At 46.6% G+C, this 19,201-nt stretch overlaps 1 protein-coding gene across 1 annotated transcript; it reads left to right on the forward strand.

Annotated features, from left to right (window-relative positions):
- Nucleotides 1-495: 495 nt before the first annotated feature.
- Nucleotides 496-13,289, forward strand: Znf3 (zinc finger protein 3). The gene is made up of 5 exons (XM_041649244.1): nt 496-582; nt 4,058-4,184; nt 7,319-7,410; nt 8,044-8,170; nt 11,377-13,289. Exons 2-5 carry the CDS (start codon nt 4,130-4,132, stop codon nt 12,444-12,446), a joined length of 1,344 nt encoding a protein of 447 aa, XP_041505178.1. The 5' UTR covers nt 496-582; nt 4,058-4,129; the 3' UTR covers nt 12,447-13,289.
- Nucleotides 13,290-19,201: the final 5,912 nt, after the last annotated feature.

Raw genomic sequence — 19,201 nt, forward strand, 5'->3', positions numbered from 1 at the left:
TGTACCGTTAAGAGTCTGTCCTGGAACTCACGCTGCAGACCAGGCTGGCCTCAGACTCACAGAGATCCACCTGCCTCTGCTTCCCAAGTGCTGGGATTAAAGGCGTGTGCCACAACCGCCCGGCCTTAGCAGATTCTTCAAGTTTCTTATATTTACTGTGGAGGTTTGCGTGATGGTGTTGGCTGGTCTCTACCTACAGGACCTTCTCCCAGAGCCGCGGGACTCTCTGCCACCGAACTTGTGCCCTGAATTCCCAGGGCCTCCAGCTTCTTCCACCTGCTCATCGTCCCTTTCCGACCTGGCCAGCAGGTGACGCCGTCGGGGACACTTGTTTTCCCGTACTCCAGTCCTCTGAGAGTGAGCGAACCATCAGAGACGAAGACCTCCCACTTTCCTAGAGAGATCAAATGGGCGTTTGGTTCACGGGGGTTGTAGTGGGTGGTGAAGAAGGACGACCCGGAAACTAAATGGGGAGGGGCAACTTCCGTTCTTTGTTCTGTACTCGGTTGTGTGGGTCTGTGACAGGTTCCAACAGGGCCTGGTCCGTGTCCGGCCCCTAAGTCTTACGTCCCTGTCCCCAGGGTGAGTGGGTCGTCTTCGGGACTCGCGGTGAGGCGGAAGTGTGGTCGCCGGGAAGGGGGTTGGTGTTCACGCCTCTGTGGCTCGCGGGGTCCCCGGGCACTCCTTTCCCCTGCGGCCGCTGCCCAGCTCCGCAAGCCCGGCTCCACGAGCGCAGTGGGTTCCCGCGTGTCGCGGATTGGGACTCCGGGTCTGCTCGTGTCCTCCACCGCCAGCCCCAGTGTTTGAAATTCCCAGCGTCGCTGCAAGAGGTCCCTCTCTTTAAAACAGCTGATGACAGCCAGCCTTCCGAACTTGGTACTCTCAGTGCACCGTTTTCTGTGCTGGGGCAGGAGAAGGAAGTTTTCCCTCTGCTGAATTGGAGAGTGAGAGTAGTTCTGTGTCGCAGTTGAGAACTAGGGCTTGGGAGGAGGTGCGAACTCAGGTCCTCGGAAAGATCCTGCGGGGACCTCACCAAGACCTAATGTCCTATAGGTAGGTTTTAGTTTACTCTTTCCTGGGAAAACTGTACAACGCTGGAGCGGACTCCCTGCAGAAAGTGGCTGAGTATGTCCAGTGCAGTGGCTGACTAAGACACTAAGAACCTAGATCGACACAGAACGCTCAGTTCCTTTCAGCTCCCTAGGGTGCAATGAAAAGACAACATGTGATGGTCTTCGTTGGTAGTTATTAGAATATATCCTTTTCTCCTCCATACCTCTTAAGCATCTCTATTAGAAATAAACTTCACGTGAAGTTTTTTTCCATTTTGCTCCCTTAATCATACGGGACTGGTATCACCTAAAGCAGTGGTTCTCAACCTTACTAATGCTGCGACCCTTTAATACAGTTCCTCATGATGTGGTGAACCCCAACCAGACAGTTTTTTTTTTTTTTTTTTGGTTTTGGTTTTTTTTTTTTTGGTTTTTCGAGACAGGGTTTCTCTGTGACTTTGGAGCCTGTCCTGGAACTAGCTCTGTAGACCAGGCTGGTCTCGAACTCACAGAGATCCGCCTGCTTCTGCCTCCCAAGTGCTGGGATTAAAGGCGTGCGCCACCATCGCCCAGCCCAGACAGTTATTTTTGTTGCTATTTCATAACTGCAATTTTGCTACTGTTATGAATTGTAATGTAAACACCTGTGTTTTCTGATGGTCTTAGGTGACCCCTGTGAAAGGGTCGTTTGATACCCCCTCACATTGGGAAACTGCTAACCTAAAATGAATTTCCTGCAATTAGCGAAGCTTGCTGGCTCACACCTGTAATCCCAGCACAGATGCAAATGAAGCAGGAATAGGAATGTAATTTCGAGGCCAGTTTGTACGATACAGTGAGTTCTAAGCTAGTCTGGGGTATGCCATGAGGTCTTACCCAGTTACAAAAGACCAAAAATAAATAAAACCACAAGAGCTGAACAAAAGGCGCCACATTTTCTTTGCTACTTTACTCTTACACTTACAGGGATTAAGTTCTTAGAAGAACGGGTCCTGGAAGGGAGGCCTCTCTTGACCCGTCCTCACTGTCATGTGTCTTTCTTGGTTGGCTGAGCAGCTTGAGGGAGTGGAGTTGGCAACATGGCAGGGGAATGGCTCTGCCCACATCCAGATGGCAGGGAGCACCAGAGTTTCTATGAGAAACATTGTTTACTGACTTAGACACTGGGGATTTGTCCTCAACAGTATGCTTTTGAGTTCCAGCTTCAATTAACCCAGCCTTGAATGGAGAGCATTGCCTTTTACTCTGATGTCTGTTGTTTTTGGAGATAGGATCTCTGTACAAAGCCCTGGCTGTCCTTCAACTCCTACACAGACCAGGCTGACCTTAAAGTCGGCCTCCCAAGTGTTGGGATCAAAGGCATGGGTTCACTATGCCAGCTTGCCTTTTACTTTGGAGTCAGCCTTGCAGAGCCTGTGTGTGTGTGTGTTTCTGGGAGACGGGCTGGGTTGGAGCTCACAATCCTGTCTCAGTCTCTCAGGTGCTGGGGATTTCAGGCCCGTGCCACCTATGTCAAGTTGTTGATCTTTACCAAGCCCCTGACAGGGTTTCTCTGTAGCCTGGCTGTCCTGAAACTTGCTCTGTAGACCAGGCTAGCCTCAAATTTAGAGATCTGCCTGCCACCGCTTTTCTTGTGCCAGAATTAAAGGCGTGTGCCACCACTACCACCTGACTGATTTGCCTTTTTAAAATGAGATAATTTTGATTTGTCTTTTTAAAAGGAGATAATTTTATTGTTTTTGTCTTTTTTGCGATGGGGTCTCATAGTGTTGCCAGATTGGTCTGGGTTTTTTTATTTATTTATTTATTTTAATATTTATTTATTATGTATACAATGTTCTGTCTGTGTGTGTGCCTGAAGGCCAGAAGAGGACACCAGACCTCATTACAGATGGTTGTGAGCCACCATGTGGTTGCTGGGAATTGAACTCAGGACCTTTGGAAGAGCAGGCGATGCTCTTAACCACTGAGCCATCTCTCCAGCCCTGTTTTGTTTTTTATGTGAATGGGTGTTTTGCCTGTGTGTATGTCTGTGTGCCATGTGCATGCAGTGTCTCCAGAGGCCAAAAGAGGGCGTCAAATCCCTTGGGACTGGAGTTACTGGTGGTTGTGAGCCACCACGTGAGTGCTAGAGATCAAACCCTGGGTCCTCTGGAAGCAGCCAGTGCTCTTACTCACTGACCATCTAGTCCCTTGTTTGTTTTGTGAGACAGAATCTCATAAAGGGCTATGATATCTGATTTTTTTTTTAAAAAGAGGTGTGTAGTAGTTACTTTTATATTATGTGCCTGCTGTTTTGCCTGCATATATGTCTCTGCACCATGTATGTGCCTGGTGCCTTCAGAGTCCTGAAGAAGGCATTGGGTTTCCTGGAACTGGAGTTCCAGATGCTGTGAGTTGCTGTGTGGATGGTGGGAATCAAACTGAGGTCTTCAGGAAGAGCAGCAAGTGCTCTTAACCACTGAGTCACCTCTCTAGTCCCAAGATAAGGCTTCTTTTCTTTTCTCTTTTCTTTCTTTCTTTTTTTTTTTTTTTTGAGACAGGTTTTCTCTGTGTAGCCTTAGCTGCCCTGAAGCCCACTCTGTAGACTAGACTGTCCTTGAACTCACAGAGATCTGCCTCTGCCTCCCAAGTGCTGGGATTAAAGGTCTGTGCCACTACTGCCCAGCAAGATAAGGTTTCTTACAGCACAGGTTGGCCTTGAACTCCTGATCCCTCCCCCACCTCCCTAGTGCTGCCTGCCACCAACCTGGCTCAAGGTCAGTCATCTCATTCTGGTGACACCCCCCCTCCTATAGTTGTCACTCAAAGTGCTGGGTGGGTGGGGCAAAATTTGGAAATCAGGATTCCTTGTGTGGTCTCATCACAGACATGTCCATATCCACAGGGATCTGAGAGAGCAGTTCTGTGTTTCCTCTCACGATTCCTGTGTATTAAGCTGCGATTCCCTTTCTGAAGTTCGGAGGCATTTTTAAAATTCAGCTGTGGGCCTTTTGCCTCTGCAGTGCTCCTTCAGAACCTGCTTCCTGCTGCCTCTACACCTGGGAGAGCAGGGACCAGAACATTTCACTCTCCCTATGGAAACTCAGGCTGACCTTGCATCTCAGGAACCTCCACCCTTGCTGGAGAGTGGTAAGATGTGGGCTTGGGAAATGGGGTTGTTCTCATCTTTTTCTGCTGTTTACTTGCTTGTTTTTTGTTTTCCTTTGAGACAGGGTCTCTCTTTGTTTTTTGTTTTTTTAATGTTTTATTATTTATTATGTATACAGTATTCTGCCTGCATGTACACCTGCAGGCCAGAAGAGGGCATCAGATCTCATTACAGATGGCTGTGGTGGCTGGGAATTGAACTCAGGACTTTTGGAAGAGCAGTCAGTGATCTTAACTGCTGTGCCATCTCTCCAGCTCCTCTCTATTTTGCCATAACTGACCAGAAACTCACTATGTACACTAGGTTGGTCTGAACCTCACAGATCCAGCTGCCTGGCATACTGAGTGCTGGGATTAAAGGTGTGGGCCACCACACTTGGTATGCTTGTTTGTCTTTTGAGATAGGGTCTCATTATGTAGCCCAAGCTGGCCTTGAATTTTCTATATTCTTCACATGTATCTGGAGTGATGGGTTTAAACAGATATCTGTTACCATGCCCTGCCTCATTGTGTGTGTGTGTGTGTGTGTGTGTGTGTGTGTGTGTGTGTGTGTTGAGACAGGGTCTCACTGCAGCCCTGGATGACCAAGGACTTTCTATGTAGGCCAGGCTATCCTGGAACTCCCAGAGATCTACCTGTTTCTGCCCCTGGGGTGCCAGGATTAAAGGCATGTGGCACCACACCCAAACCAAAATAAACTTTTATTGAAGCATCTTTTTTTTTTTTTTAAATTAAGTTTATTTATTTTGTGTGTTATGAATATAGACATGTATGCCACCGTGCACCGAAGTCTATGCAGACAGAGGTGAGTCGGCAACCTCTGGAGCTGGTTCTCTCCTTCTACCATGTGAGCTGCTGGTGGGCATCAAACTCAGGTAGTCAGGCTTTGTCCCAGTGCCTTTACCCATTGAGCCGTCTACCTGCCCAGAACTCTTGAAACGTTTTGTATTATCGACAGTAATTAAATAGGATATTTATTGGGTTTCATTATGTTTTCATGCTTTTTTTTTTCAAACTTTAAAGAGTTGTGGGGTTGGAGAGATGGCTCAGTGGGTAAAAGATCTTCCCACGGAAGCATGAGAATGAGGTTGAATCCCCAGAGTCTACATGAAACTAGATGTGTAGTAAGAATGTCTAGAATCCCAGCATTCCTATGGTGAGATGGAGCGAGAGACAGGGAAAGCCCCAAACGCTCATAGGCCAGCTAGCATAGCACATGGAGCAGAAAAACAACAAAATATCCAGTCTCACAAGGTGGAAGGCAGGGAGTGACACTTGAGGTTGTCCCCTGACCGCCACATGTGCACTGTGGCCTGTATGCACCCACCCTCACACAGACATTCCTACACAAAAATTCCCAGACCATTAGAAAGTTGTGTGGGAATAGGACTTACAGGGAACTTCCTGGGAATGGAGCCCAGGGTCAAACATTTGCTAGGTAAGCACTAAGCACTGAGCTAACAATTTCAACCTGAATGATGTTTCCATGCTTACTAGGAAGAAGCTTTTAGAATCCGTTTTGTCAAATCTAGTTATGTGTAGTGGGTTAGACCTGAGAGACAAGCACAAAACTTATGGCTGATGGGGAAAGGTATGTAGTCCAGTGCAGAGCTAGGAAACATTTCTATCTCGTGTTTGTGTGTTTGGTCTTTGGACGAAGAAAGAGTTGTGGGTGTTGTGTTTTCTGTCAGGCCTTAAGGGAAGCTGCTTATTTTCCTCTGCCTAAGATCTACGAGAGTTCGTGTTAGTAGAAGGAGAATGAGAACGGAACTGGTTCCTGGCCACGCTTGAAGAGCAGGCATGAGCAGTCTGAGTGACTGCTGCTGTAGTGTGGTGGCTGCTGCTGTAGTGCGGTGGCTGCTGTAGTGCGGTGGCTGCTGCTGTAGTGTGGCTGCTGCTGTAGTGTGGTGGCTGCTGCTGTAGTGCGGTGGCTGCTGTAGTGTGGTGGCTGCTGCTGTAGTGTGACTGCTGCTGTAGTGTGGTGGCTGCTGCTGTAGTGTGGTGACTGCTGCTGTAGTGTGGTGGCTGCTGCTGTAGTGCGGTGGCTGCTGTAGTGTGGTGGCTGCTGCTGTAGTGCGGTGGCTGCTGTAGTGTGGTGGCTGCTGCTGTAGTGTGGCTGCTGCTGTAGTGTGGTGGCTGCTGCTGTAGTGTGGTGGCTGCTGCTGTAGTGTGGTGGCTGCTGCTGTAGTGTGGTGGCTGCTGCTGTAGTGTGGTGGCTGCTGCTGTAGTGTGGTGGCTGCTGCTGTAGTGTGGTGGCTGCTGCTGTAGTGTGGTGGCTGCTGCTGTAGTGTGGTGGTGGCTGCTGCTGTAGTGTGGTGGCTGCTGTAGTGTGGTGGCTGCTGCTGTAGTGTGGTGGCTGCTGTAGTGTGGTGGCTGCTGCTGTAGTGTGGTGGCTGCTGCTGTAGTGTGGTGGCTGCTGTAGTGTGGTGGCTGCTGCTGTAGTGTGGTGGCTGCTGCTGTAGTGTGGTGGCTGCTGTAGTGTGGTGGCTGCTGCTGTAGTGTGGTGGCTGCTGTAGTGTGGTGGCTGCTGCTGTAGTGTGGTGGTGACTGCTGCTGTAGTGTGGTGGCTGGGCTGCTGCTGTAGTGTGGCTGCTGCTGTAGTGTGGTGGCTGGGCTGCTGCTGTAGTGTGACTGCTGCTGTAGTGTGGTGGCTGCTGCTGTAGTGTGGTGGCTGCTGTAGTGTGGTGGCTGCTGTAGTGTGGTGGCTGCTGCTGTAGTGTGGTGGCTGCTGCTGTAGTGTGGTGGCTGCTGCTGTAGTGTGGTGGCTGCTGCTGTAGTGTGGTGGCTGCTGCTGTAGTGTGGTGGCTGCTGCTGTAGTGTGGTGGCTGCTGCTGTAGTGTGGTGGCTGCTGCTGTAGTGTGGTGGTGGCTGCTGCTGTAGTGTGGTGGCTGCTGCTGTAGTGTGGTGGCTGCTGTAGTGTGGTGGCTGCTGCTGTAGTGTGGTGGCTGCTGCTGTAGCGCTTAGCATGCACAAAGCTGGGACTTTGATCCTCAGCACCACCATGAGAAAAAGAGTATGGCATTCATGGAAGCAGAGATTGGGTGGTTGTTTTTAGGCGTGTGACCTTGGGTCAGAAAGCAGGCAGATTGATTCCTGACCCTGGTATTGTCCTTTAGCTCTTTCTTCTTCAGAAGTCCCTTCCTTTGCTGACAAGGACAGTCTGGGGCATGAGATGTTGGCTGCTGCACTTCTGAAGGCCAAGTCCCAGGTAAGCCATGCTCCCCTTCATTCTTTCCCTCTTGTTCTGTGAATAGATTTTGTAGTGACGTATCCTTTAATGACCTAAACTCTAATTCTTAAAACTGGTTCTGGGTCCAGTGAGATGACTCAGTGGATAAAGATTTGTGCTGCCAGCCGGGCAGTGGTAGTGCATGCCTTTAATCACAGTACTCGGGAGGCAGAGGAAGGGGGATCTTTATGAGTTCAAGGTCAGCCTGGTCTACAAAGTGAGTTCCAGGACAGCCAGAGCTACACAGAGACCCTGTCTGGAAAAACAAACAAAAATGGTGCTTGATGCTAACCCTACCAACTGGGTTCAGTCCCTGGGATCCACATGTTGGAAGGGAAGGACTGACTGTCACAGATTGTCCTCTGACCTCCATATGTGTGCATAGTACCCTCCCCAAATAAATGCACGTTAATAAAAAGTTATTTCCATTATGGACTCTTGGAAGGCAGTTACACTTATCGCTGTACTTTCAGTGCTGTGTCCTGTTTTGGATGCTCATGTTGGCATTGTTCAGACCTGTCCACATCCCAAAGATCATCCTGGTGGCTCTTTGGTGCTGCCAGTCCTGACCCGTGCCATGAAATTGCATTTATGGCCTCATGACTGTTCCAGGAGTTGGTGACATTTGAAGATGTAGCTGTCTACTTCATCTGGAAAGAGTGGAAACGTTTGGAACCTGCACAGAGGGACCTCTACAGGGATGTGATGCTGGAGAATTATGGGAATGTGTTCTCACTGGGTAAGGACCTGGGCCTTCTCAACACAACATCTACTTTCTCTAGGCTTCGGGGTTTGCTAGTCTCTGCTTTCATGAATGCCATACTCTTTTCACATGGCGGTGCTGAGGATCAAAGTCCCAGCTTTGTGCATGCTAAGCAGATGTTTTACCACCGCACTACACTACTATTTTGTTTTGTTTTCTTTTGAGACAGGGCTTCTCTGTGTAGCTTTGGAGCCTGTCCTAGAACTCGTTTTGTAGACCAGGCTGGCCTCAAACTCACAGAGATCTGCCTGCCTCTGCCTACTGAGTGCTGGGATTAAAGCCGTGTGCCAGCTGGGCAGTGGTGGCGCACACCTTTAATCCCAGCATTCGGGAGGCAGAGGCAGGCAGATCTCTGTGAGTTTGAGGTCAGCCTGGTCTACAAGAGCTAGTTCCAGGACAGGCTCCAAAGCTACAGAGAAACCCTGTCTTGAAAAAACAAAAACAAACGAATGATAACTCACATTTATAGCATAACTTGCTTCTTCTAAGGAGGTTTCACAGATATCCTTGCATTTAACTCCATAGTTGAGTCGCCCCATAGTTGAGGTGGTTAGTGTTAGCTTCATTTTATAGGCGTGAAACATGAGGTCAGGAAGTGCAAAAGCAGAGCTAGAGAGGCAGCTGCGTGGTTAAGAGCACTGGCTGCTCTTCCAGAGAATCTGTGCTCTATTCCCTGCACCCACACAACAGCTCACCACCGTCTGTAGTCCCAGTTCCTAGGAATCTGATGACCTTTTCTAGCCTCCACAGACACGAGGCATGCATGTGATACACATACAAACATGTAGGCAAAATACATATATGGAAAAGAAATAAATAAAAAGACCCTTAGAAGCCAGTTGGGCATGGTAGGCATATAATGGTGGCATTTACCTGTAATCTCAGCTCTTGAGAAGTAGAGGCAGGCTGACCAGTTATTACATATTCACTATGGGTTTGAGACCACCCTAGGCTGCATGAGACCCAACCTCAAACAATCAGGCAAACTTAGACACTTTTTGCATGGTGATAGAACTTGTGAATGACAAAGCTTAAGCTCCAGTGTTATTTCTTGTTTTTTATGTCTTTGTAGATATCCCTATCTGTCTGTCTGTCTATCTGCCTGCCTGCCTGCCTGTCTATCTGCCTATCTATATGAGACCGGGTTTCACACTGCCTGTGCTGGCCTGGAACCCATTCAGTAGCCCCAGGATGACCTTAAGTTCTGTAATCCTTGCACATCAGCTACTCTAGTGCTGCTGAGCCCCTGCCCTATTAACACCAAGCCTGGTGATTTAGCCATCTAATTTTAGGACTTAATATGTTAATCCTTCAGAGTCTTTTCTAGTCTTCTAGAGCTCTCTACTCTTCCTGTCTCTGTTGGATTACTCCAAGGATCTACTGTTTTGTTTAGGAGCTTATGTACCATGTACAGAAATGTGTTGTTGTGGTGCTGGAGAGCTGGCTCAGGAGTTAAAAGGGCTACAGTTCAGTTCCTAACAGCGACAGCAGGGGGTTCCAAAACTACCACCAGTAACACACACACACTTTTTAAAGGAAATGCATTGCTATACACCTTTAGTCCCAGCATTTGGGAGGCAGAAGCTGGTAGAGCTCTGTTAGTTCAAGGCCAGCTGGGTCTACATAGTGAGTTCCAGGACAGACAGCCAGGGCTACATATTGAGACCCTGTCTCAGAATAAACAAACAAAATCAATTACTTGTTTTAAGTAGAAATTACCTTCTTAATGTTTCAGGTTAGTTACTTGCCTCTTACCTCACTTTCAGTGAGAACATATTTTCCAAGCAGCACCAGGGTATCTTCCTAACTGCCAGCTGAGATGTCCAAATACATTTCCTTCTGTCCCCTGCAGACCTGGGGGCTAGGTTTGTGCTCAGGGAACACTTAATATGGCCATGTCTGTGCCTATGAGTGGGTTCTTTCTGAGTCCTTCCACAGTCTCTTGGCTGGAATGGGAACTGGGGGGTCTGAGAAAAGAGAAGAAACCCTGTCTCGAAAAAAAAAAAGAGAAGGCTTTGCCGGGGGAGGTCTGTTCGAGTGAGTCCTTACCCTGTCTGTCTATTTTCCAAAATACTGACAAACTAAAAATACTACATGGACCCAGTGGAATCATCCTCCATGCCTAGAGTTTCCTGTAGGAACTCGGTAAACAGTGAAAATGAGAATGCAGACATGGAGATTATTTATATACATAGTTTGCAACATAACATCACCTTTTGGGCTACAGCCCAGAGCTGGGCTAAAACTGTTTTGTCTTTTTGGTGGTATATGGGGTTGGACTACAGACAGGTTAGTTCTCACCTGGGGGTTTCTTAATCTGTCCTCTGCTCCTTGTGTTTTTCCTGCCTTTCTCTTCAGCTGTCTGTTAAGCTCCTTATACACTTGCTCCACCTATCAGGCTTCCCCTTTTTTGGATTGTGTCTCCTATGTAGCCCAGGCTGGTCTCAAACTCATGGTCTTTCTGCTTCAGCCTACTGTGTGCTACAATTAATAAACACATGTCACCCCCTTCAGTTTCCTGTCATTCTTAGACTCATTACTTCAACCATCCTCCTCCTTCTTTTCTTCTTGCCATCTTCCCAGACACGTCCACAGCCTCTGACTGTCTGAAGACTTTGGCACTTCATTAAGTAACAAGTCTTTCTTACCTAGGTTTGTTTTATTTTATTCTTTTATATGTATGAATGTTTTGCTTACATGTATGTGTGTACCACATGTGATCCTGGTGCCTCTAAAGGTCGGAGGAGAGCACTGAATCTCCTGGGACTACAGTTACAGACAGCTGTAAGCCTCCATGTGGGCAGTGGAACTCAAACCTGTGCCCTCTGCAAGGGCAATAAGTACTCTTAACCTCTGAGCCAACTCTTCAGCTTCCCTTACCTAGTTTTTATTCCCAACAAAGTAGCCTATCTCCTCCCATCCCCAGCACATCCTTGACTTCCTCTGGGTTCACGTCTTTTCTCACTGATGTTCTTTCTCCCTTGTTCCTTCTCTGGTTATTTAGCCCATTTGCCCTACTTTGCTTTAGTTATACATACAGGCTGGAAGGCCTTTCTTCAGGCCAGCAAAGGGACATGTGCTTTTAGCACTATAAATGTCAGACACATGATTATCTTGTTCTCTGACTTTTATTCTTTTTCTCACAAATAACATGACACTTGAATTTTTTTTTATTGTGCTAGATTGTGAATCTAAAACTGGAAATGACCAAGTAATCTCTGAAGGCATGGGGTCACATGAGATGATGTTGGGACAGTTCCAAACGGATGTTTCTCAGGGTCTTAAGTTTGGAGAAGCCTATGAACAAGAAGTCAATCTGAAGAGACAGCTAGGGAACTCCTCTGCTGGAAGACTGAATAGAAGAATACAGGAGTTCCATCAAGTGACAGTTGAGGAAAAGCTTACCCATATGGGACAAAGAAATGACAAGTATAATGAGTTCGGGAACAGCTTCACTGTGAATTCCACCCTCATTTCACACCAGAGGTTTCCCATGGGACACAGACCCCATAAGTGTGATGAATGTAACAAGAGTTTTAATCGAACTTCAGACCTTATTCAACATCAGAGAATTCACACTGGGGAAAAGCCCTATGAATGTAGTGAATGTGGAAAGGCCTTCAGCCAGAGTGCACATCTTATTCAGCACCAGAGAATCCACACTGGAGAGAAACCTTATGAATGTAAAGATTGTGGGAAGACCTTCAGTTGTAGCTCTGCTCTCATTCTACATCAGAGGATCCACACTGGGGAGAAACCTTATGAATGTAATGAATGTGGAAAAACATTCAGTTGGAGCTCCACTCTTACTCACCATCAGAGAATCCACACTGGTGAGAAGCCCTACGCTTGCAACGAATGTGGGAAGGCTTTCAGCCGGAGTTCCACCCTTATCCATCATCAGAGAATCCATACTGGAGAAAAACCCTATGAATGTAATGAGTGTGGGAAGGCCTTCAGCCAGAGCTCACACCTCTATCAGCACCAGAGAATTCACACTGGAGAGAAGCCCTATGAATGTATGGAGTGTGGGGGGAAGTTTACCTACAGTTCAGGCCTTATTCAGCATCAAAGAATCCACACAGGGGAGAATCCCTATGAATGTAGCGAGTGTGGGAAAGCCTTCAGGTATAGCTCAGCTCTTGTTCGCCATCAGAGGATTCACACTGGAGAGAAGCCTTTGAGTGTAATGGGTGTAAGCAGAAATTCCCTCAGGGTTTCTGCTGAATTAAACGTCAGAGACTCCACATGAAAGAGCCATATCCCATTTCCCTCACTTCCTGAGTCTAAGGAGCTCTTGCCTTACTTTATAAATAGCACCAATTTAGGATGTTTCCCTCCTCAAACCTTTCACTCAGAGTGGGGCAGATTGGGAAAGACATCCTGGCACAGTGATGAGCAGGATTTCCCAGGAGTGGATACTAGTCTTGAAAAATCGTGAGGCAAGTAGCAGATTAAGCACTGGGAAAGGGAGGAAGCTTGGGGACCAGCCATCCCCTTTTAAGGAAGGGTTTGCACTAAACCAGTTTTCTCACACCAGAAGAGCCTTTCTGAGTTGGGGGTGGACATTTATTAGTAATAGAATTCCAAGGATTCCACTAGTTGGGGTCAATCTGGTGAGCACAGAAGACAGAGGGAAGGATATTCTGGGTCATCTAGAAAGGGAAACAAGCTGTATTTCTTTTTCTCCCTCCCCCCCCCCTTCTTTTTTTGAGCTAGGTCTAGCCCTAGCTTTTCTTGAACTCACTGTGTAGACCAGGCTGGCCTTGTACTCGGCGAGACCTGCCTGCCTGTGCCTCTGAAGTGCTGGGATTACAGGCGTATATACAACCATGCCAGGCCAGGAGCTGCATCTCCAAGCCACTCTTGCTAATCCAGTTTTGAGATAGGACAAGGAATATGCTGCTTTGGTACATGACTTCATGAATTTAGGAAACTTGATGGTAATGGGATCATTTTATTGGGGGTAGGTTGGGGGAAGGACCCCAACAAGGGTCTGTAGTGACCACCCTTGGAACTCTTTTTTTTTTCCACTCTTTTTATTTATTTATTTAATTATTAAAGATTTCTGTCTCTTCCCCGCCACCGCCTCCCATTTCCCTCCCCCTCCCCCAATTAAGTCCCCCCCCTCAGCCCGAAAAGCAATCAGGGTTCCCTGTCCTGTGGGAAGTCCAAGGAACCCCCACCTCCATCCAGGTCTAGTAAGTTGAGCATCCAAACTGCCTAGGCTCCCACAAAGCCAGCTAAATAAGGAGAACCCAAAGAAAAACATAGGCATCCTCCTGAATATTAACCTTCAGCAAGCGATGAAAGGAGACAGAGACAGAGACCCACATTGGAGCACAGGACTGAAATCTCAAGGTCCAAATCAGGAGCAGAAGGAGAGAGAGCACGAGCAAGGAACTCAGGACCGCGAGGGGTGCACCCACACACTGAGACAGTGGGGATGTTCTACTGGGAACTCACCAAGACCAGCTGGCCTGGGTCTGGAAAAGCCTGGGATAAAACCGGACTCTGAACATAGCGGACAATGAGGACTATTGAGAACTCAAGAACAATGGCAATGGATTTTTGACCCTTGGAACTCTTGAAGCAGTGATAACATGTTTTCATGAGCAGTCTGGGGGCTAGAGAAACAGCTCAGAGGTTAAAAGCACTCACTGCGTTTGCAGAGGTCCTGAATTCAGTTCTCAGCAACCACATGGTAGCTCACAACCATCTATAATGAGATGTGGTGCCCTCTTCTAACATACAGGCATGCATGCAGACAGAACACTATACACAACACTGTAGGCAGACCCCACATCCTCCCTTGTAATAGGACTGACTGGAAGGAATCTCACTGGAGCAGTAGATCAGAAGCATTTAATACTGGCCTGACTCCTGCCCCCTTTCTTCCTATTCCTGTGTTGAAAGGTAATTTGATGTCAACCTCTAGTTATTAAGGATGCTGTAGGGAGCTCATCTACCTAGCTTGTCCTGCCCTCTCACCTCTAACATCTGGCCTCAGCAGCTGCACCTCTCCAGATTCCATCTGACTTCAGCTACTTGAGAGTACACAAACAGTAAATTCAGAGGGGCGCTGAGGCCCAAGCTTGGCAGCAGGGCACCTTGCTGGGTTCGGGTGGTGCTCTAACCAACAGATGGCTTTCCATATTTTTCCAACCCTGCTCAACCTGTAGCTTAAAAGAAATACACCATTAAACAGAATAGTCTCTCAGAAGAGGAGATGGAGTGTGTGTTTGTATAGGAATCAAAGTTATGTCAGTTAAAATAGCACAGAAACCATAAATGGAACCCAAAAGTAAACTTTGATAACCACCTTTTGTCATAAACGTGAGATTTTTCTTGTCTGACACAGCTCTCTCAAACTCTTGTAGACACTCTTGTAGACTATATAGACGTCTGCAGCTACTCCCACCTTCACAACAAATCAGAATTTCATGAGCTGTAGTCATTTTGTGATACAATGTCTAAGACTGACAACGAAAACTAAAAGTGTACTTGGCTCTTTTGGAGCAAGGAGCATCTCTGTCTTGGTTTGGTGTTTGTAGAAAGATATGGCTATGGAGAGTGGCAGGCTGGGAATGGGATGAAGAGGTTAGCATTAAGATGGCTGTGAACTCCCAGCACTTGGGAGGCAGAGGCAGGTGGATCTCTGTGAGTTCAACAAAGCTAGTTCTAGGACAGCTAAGGCTACACAAAGAAACCCTGTCTTTGAAAAAAAAAAACCCACGAACTCACTTTTTTTTGTTGGTAGGATATTGTATCGGGTCATCTAATATGTGTCTTTAATTTCACAAGTTTTTGAAACTGATCATCTTTGGCTCCTTTGACATTTCCAGGCCTAATGGTTCAGGTCTCTAATGTCAACTACTTGGGGGGGCTGATGGAAGAAGATCCCAAGTTCCAAGCCTTCCTGCACTATAAAATGAGGTTAAGGTCAGCTTGGACAAGTTAGTAAGGAGAACATTCCATTGTTTGTTTCTAACTACTGGGAATTAAGCTGAGCCGAGTCTGCCTCCTTTCCAGTTATACAATCAGCTTCTAGTTCTGCCTTTTCAAGCAGCACGTAATTCTTTATCAAACAAAACTTTGAAGAACATTTTTTTCTTTTGCTATTTTTGAGACAGAGTTTGTCTGTGAAATTCTGACTGTCCTGGAACTTGCTCTATAAACCTGGCTGGCCTCGAACTCACTGAGATCTGCCTGCCTCTGCCTTCCGATTGCTGGGATTAAAGGTGTGCATCACTATGTCTGTCATGGTGAACATTTTCATTCATAGCAAAAGAAGTTTGTTTTGATCGCCACCTTTTCTGGGGATCAAATCCAGCGTCCCTTTCATGCTGGGCAAGAACTAAGTACCTCAACCCAGCATTTTTTTTTTTGCATTTATTTTTGGTGTGTGTTCATGCATGCATACATGTGCCATGCTATGCATATGGAGGTCAGAAGTCAACTTGGAGGAGTTGGCTCTTCTGCAGTGTGGGTCCCAGGGATGAAGCCGAGGTCACCAGGCCTGACAAGGGCAAGAGCCTCTACCTGTGGAGCCATCTCTCTGATTCAGGCATTTTTATTTTATTTTACTTTTATGGTTTTTGAGCCAGGACTGACCTTGAGCTGACCTTCCTGTGTCTACTTCCCAAGTGCTGGGATCACAAGCATATGCTGTCACACCTGCTTAGGATCTGGTTTTGAATCCTTGCATCTGCATCTCCAGTGACATCTCTGAGATCCCATTCAGATGATACTGGGAAAGTATGCTATATAATCAAGTTTCTAACAGCACAGAGCCCAGGTTCACGTGCACTTTTCAGTAACAGGATGAACCATGAAGTGATGATGATAAGCTTCTTATTGAATTGTTTCTCTTTTAGCAAAAAATACGAAATGAAAAGAAGAGGAAAAAGTTATTTTGCTTTGGTTTGTGCTTTAGGTGGTATCTTGTTATGGAGCCCAGTCTATCCTTAAACTAAATTCTGTTGCAACCTTTTTAAATTCTGGAATTAATTTGTCATATCCGGTTAAAAAGAGTTTTAAAAAGCTCTCCACAGACATTTTTGTTGTAAATTGCTTAGACAGTTGAGTCTTTTATTTTATTTTTTTAAACATTTATTTATTCTGTATACAATATTCTGTCTGTGTGTATGCCTTCAGGCCAGAAGAGGGCACCATACCTCATTACAGATGGTTGTGAGCCACCATGTGGTTGCTGGGAATTGAACTCAGGACCTTTGGAAGAGCAGTCAGTGCTCTTAACCGCTGAGCCATCTCTCCAGCCCTATTTTATTATTTTTTTCACTTAAAAAAAGTTCAAGGGCTAGAGACACAGTTGGTAGAATATTTTTGCTTCATGTGATAAAGTCCTGGGCTTGAGCTGTAGCAATGTATGAATTGGGCATGGCTTATTCCCAACGCTGAGGAAGGTCAGGAGTTAAAGGGTATGCACAGTTATATATGGTTGAGGTTAACCAGAGACCTACATGAAACCCTGCCCCCACCAAAATGATGCACCCAGCTAGGTGCGTTATTTAAAATGTCAGTAATGAATCAAAAATTGTATAGACTTATTTTCACACAAAGATAATTGTGGTTACCAGAAGTTTGTTTTAGAATAACAATTCTTTTGCTTTTTTTTTTTTTGAGACAGGGTTTCTCTGTGTAGCCCTGGCTGTCCTGGAACTTGCTCGGTAGACCAGGCTGCCCTTGAACTCAGATCTGCCTGCCTCTGCCTCCCAAGTGCTGGGATTAAAGATGTGTGGCACCACCACCCAGCTATTTTGCTTTTTCTTAAGATTTTATTTTTACACCTAAGTATAAGCCCAAAGAAGCTGTATAAGGGCACTGGATTCCGCGGAGCTGGAGTTACAGGCAGTTATGAACTGTCTGACATGGGTTCACAACTGCCAAACTTAGGTCCTGTAAAGGTAAAGAAATAGTGACCTCTTGTATTTTTTATATTTTATTTTATTTTATTTTTGAGACAGGATTTCTCTGTAGCTTTGGGGCCTGACCTGTATGTAACTCACTCTGTAGACCAGGGTGGTCTGGAACTCACAGAGATCCGCCTGCCTCTGCCTCCCGAGTGCTGGAATTAAAGGCATGCGCCCCCACCGCCCAGCTAGAACAGTGTCTTAATTACCGTTCTGTTACCAGGAAGAAACACCATGACTAAGGTCTCCCAAGTGCTGGGATTAAAGGCATGTGCCACCACCACCTGGTATGTTGCCTTGGGAAAAGCATTTAACTGGGGGCTTGCTTACAGTTTTAGAGGTTAGGCCCTGACCATGATGGCAGGGAACAGGCCAAGCACACTGAGCAGTAGATGTGGATCCTGATCCACACGGACAGCAAGGAGAGAGAGAGAGAGAGAGAGAGAGAGAGAGAGAGAGAGAGAGAGTCTCAAAGTCCACCCTCAGTGATACACCTCCTCCAGCAAGGCTACTAAGGATGCAAATACACGAGCCTATGGGTGCCATTCTTGTTCAAGCCATCACAAGCAGTATCCACTCCTAAATGATGAGCCATCTCTCCCACCTTAGAATACTAACTCTTAGGACCAACTGCCTGTTGAGGCGGGTTACAAACATGGGAATTATCCCTTTCATCCCTACAGCTTCTCAGTCAACATCTGATCATCCCTTCTTCCATTTCCTCAGATGGGTCTTTGTTACCTCATTCCAGGACTCTGGTACCAGCCTCACAGCGGGTCTTTGCATTCTTTCTCTTACACTCTTCATCCTACCCACATATTCCTTACTGTACTGGTGCCCTGGCCGAATAGCTGACATAGATAAAATGGAAGATTAATCTTGGCTCACAGTTTCACAGGCATAGTTCACAATTCTGGGGCCTTTTTTTCCTTCTTGCAGGTTATTCTTTTATTGTATAAATTAAGTATTACATGATGAATTGACATTACCTCTCCATACATGGAAATTTAACAGATGAGGTCAGACATTTTAGAATCTGTTTATGTTGCTTTCAGAGCTGTGGATTTTTAGATTTAAACTTTTTAAGACCATCAAAGCTGTTCCTCTGTCTGTGGCCAGTACATAATCCATTCTACCCATGACACTCTAAGAATTGAAATACAGGGGTTTGAGAGATGGCTCAGTGATTAAGAGCACTTGCTGCTCTCCCACAGGACTTGAGTTTGGCTCCCAGCACGCAATGTGGGGCAGCTCACAATCACTTGTAACTCTAGCTCCAGGGGATCTCAGGCCCTCCACTGGCCTCTGCTGGTACCTGTACACATACACAAATACATTTTAAAAAGTTGAAATACTGGGGCTGGAGAGATGGCTCAGTGGTTAAGAGCATTGCCTGCTCTTCCAAAGGTCCTGAGTTCAATTCCCAGCAACCACATGTAATAAGGTGTTGTGCCCTTTTCTGGCCTGCAGACATACACACAGACAGAACACTGTATAAATAAATATTTAAAAAAAAAGTTGAAATACTTAGGCCGGGCGGTTGGTGGTGCACACCTTTAATCCCAGCACTCGGGAGGCAGAGACAGGTGGATCTCTGTGAGTTTGAAGCCAGCCTGGTCTACAGAGTGAGTTCCAGGACAGACTCCAAAAGCTACAGAGAAACCCTGTCTCCAAAAACAAGAAAAGATACTGGGTTTGGTTGTAATTCTTTGCTGGGCAGTGGTGGCGCACGCCTTTAATCCCAGCACTCGGGAGGCAGAGGCAGGCAGATCTCTGTGAGTTTGAGGCCAGACTGGTCTACAAGAGCTAGTTCCAGGACAGGCACCAAAGCTGCAGAGAAACCCTGTCTCGGGGGGGAAAAAGTTGAAATACTTTTTAAGAACAGTGAACTTGGATGGGTGGTGGTGACACACACCTTTAATCCCAGCACTGGGGAGGCAGAGACAGGTGGATCTCAGTGAGTTCAAGACCAGTCTGGTATAAAGAGCGAGTTCCAGGACAGCCAGGGCTACACAGGGAAACTCTGTCTTGAAAAAACAAAACAAACAAACCAGTGAACTAGACCATTTCTGGC

This window comes from Microtus oregoni, unplaced genomic scaffold (assembly GCF_018167655.1).
Source record: "Microtus oregoni isolate MIOR12 unplaced genomic scaffold, Mior012 000003F_ref0000135, whole genome shotgun sequence".
NCBI lineage: Eukaryota > Metazoa > Chordata > Mammalia > Rodentia > Cricetidae > Microtus > Microtus oregoni.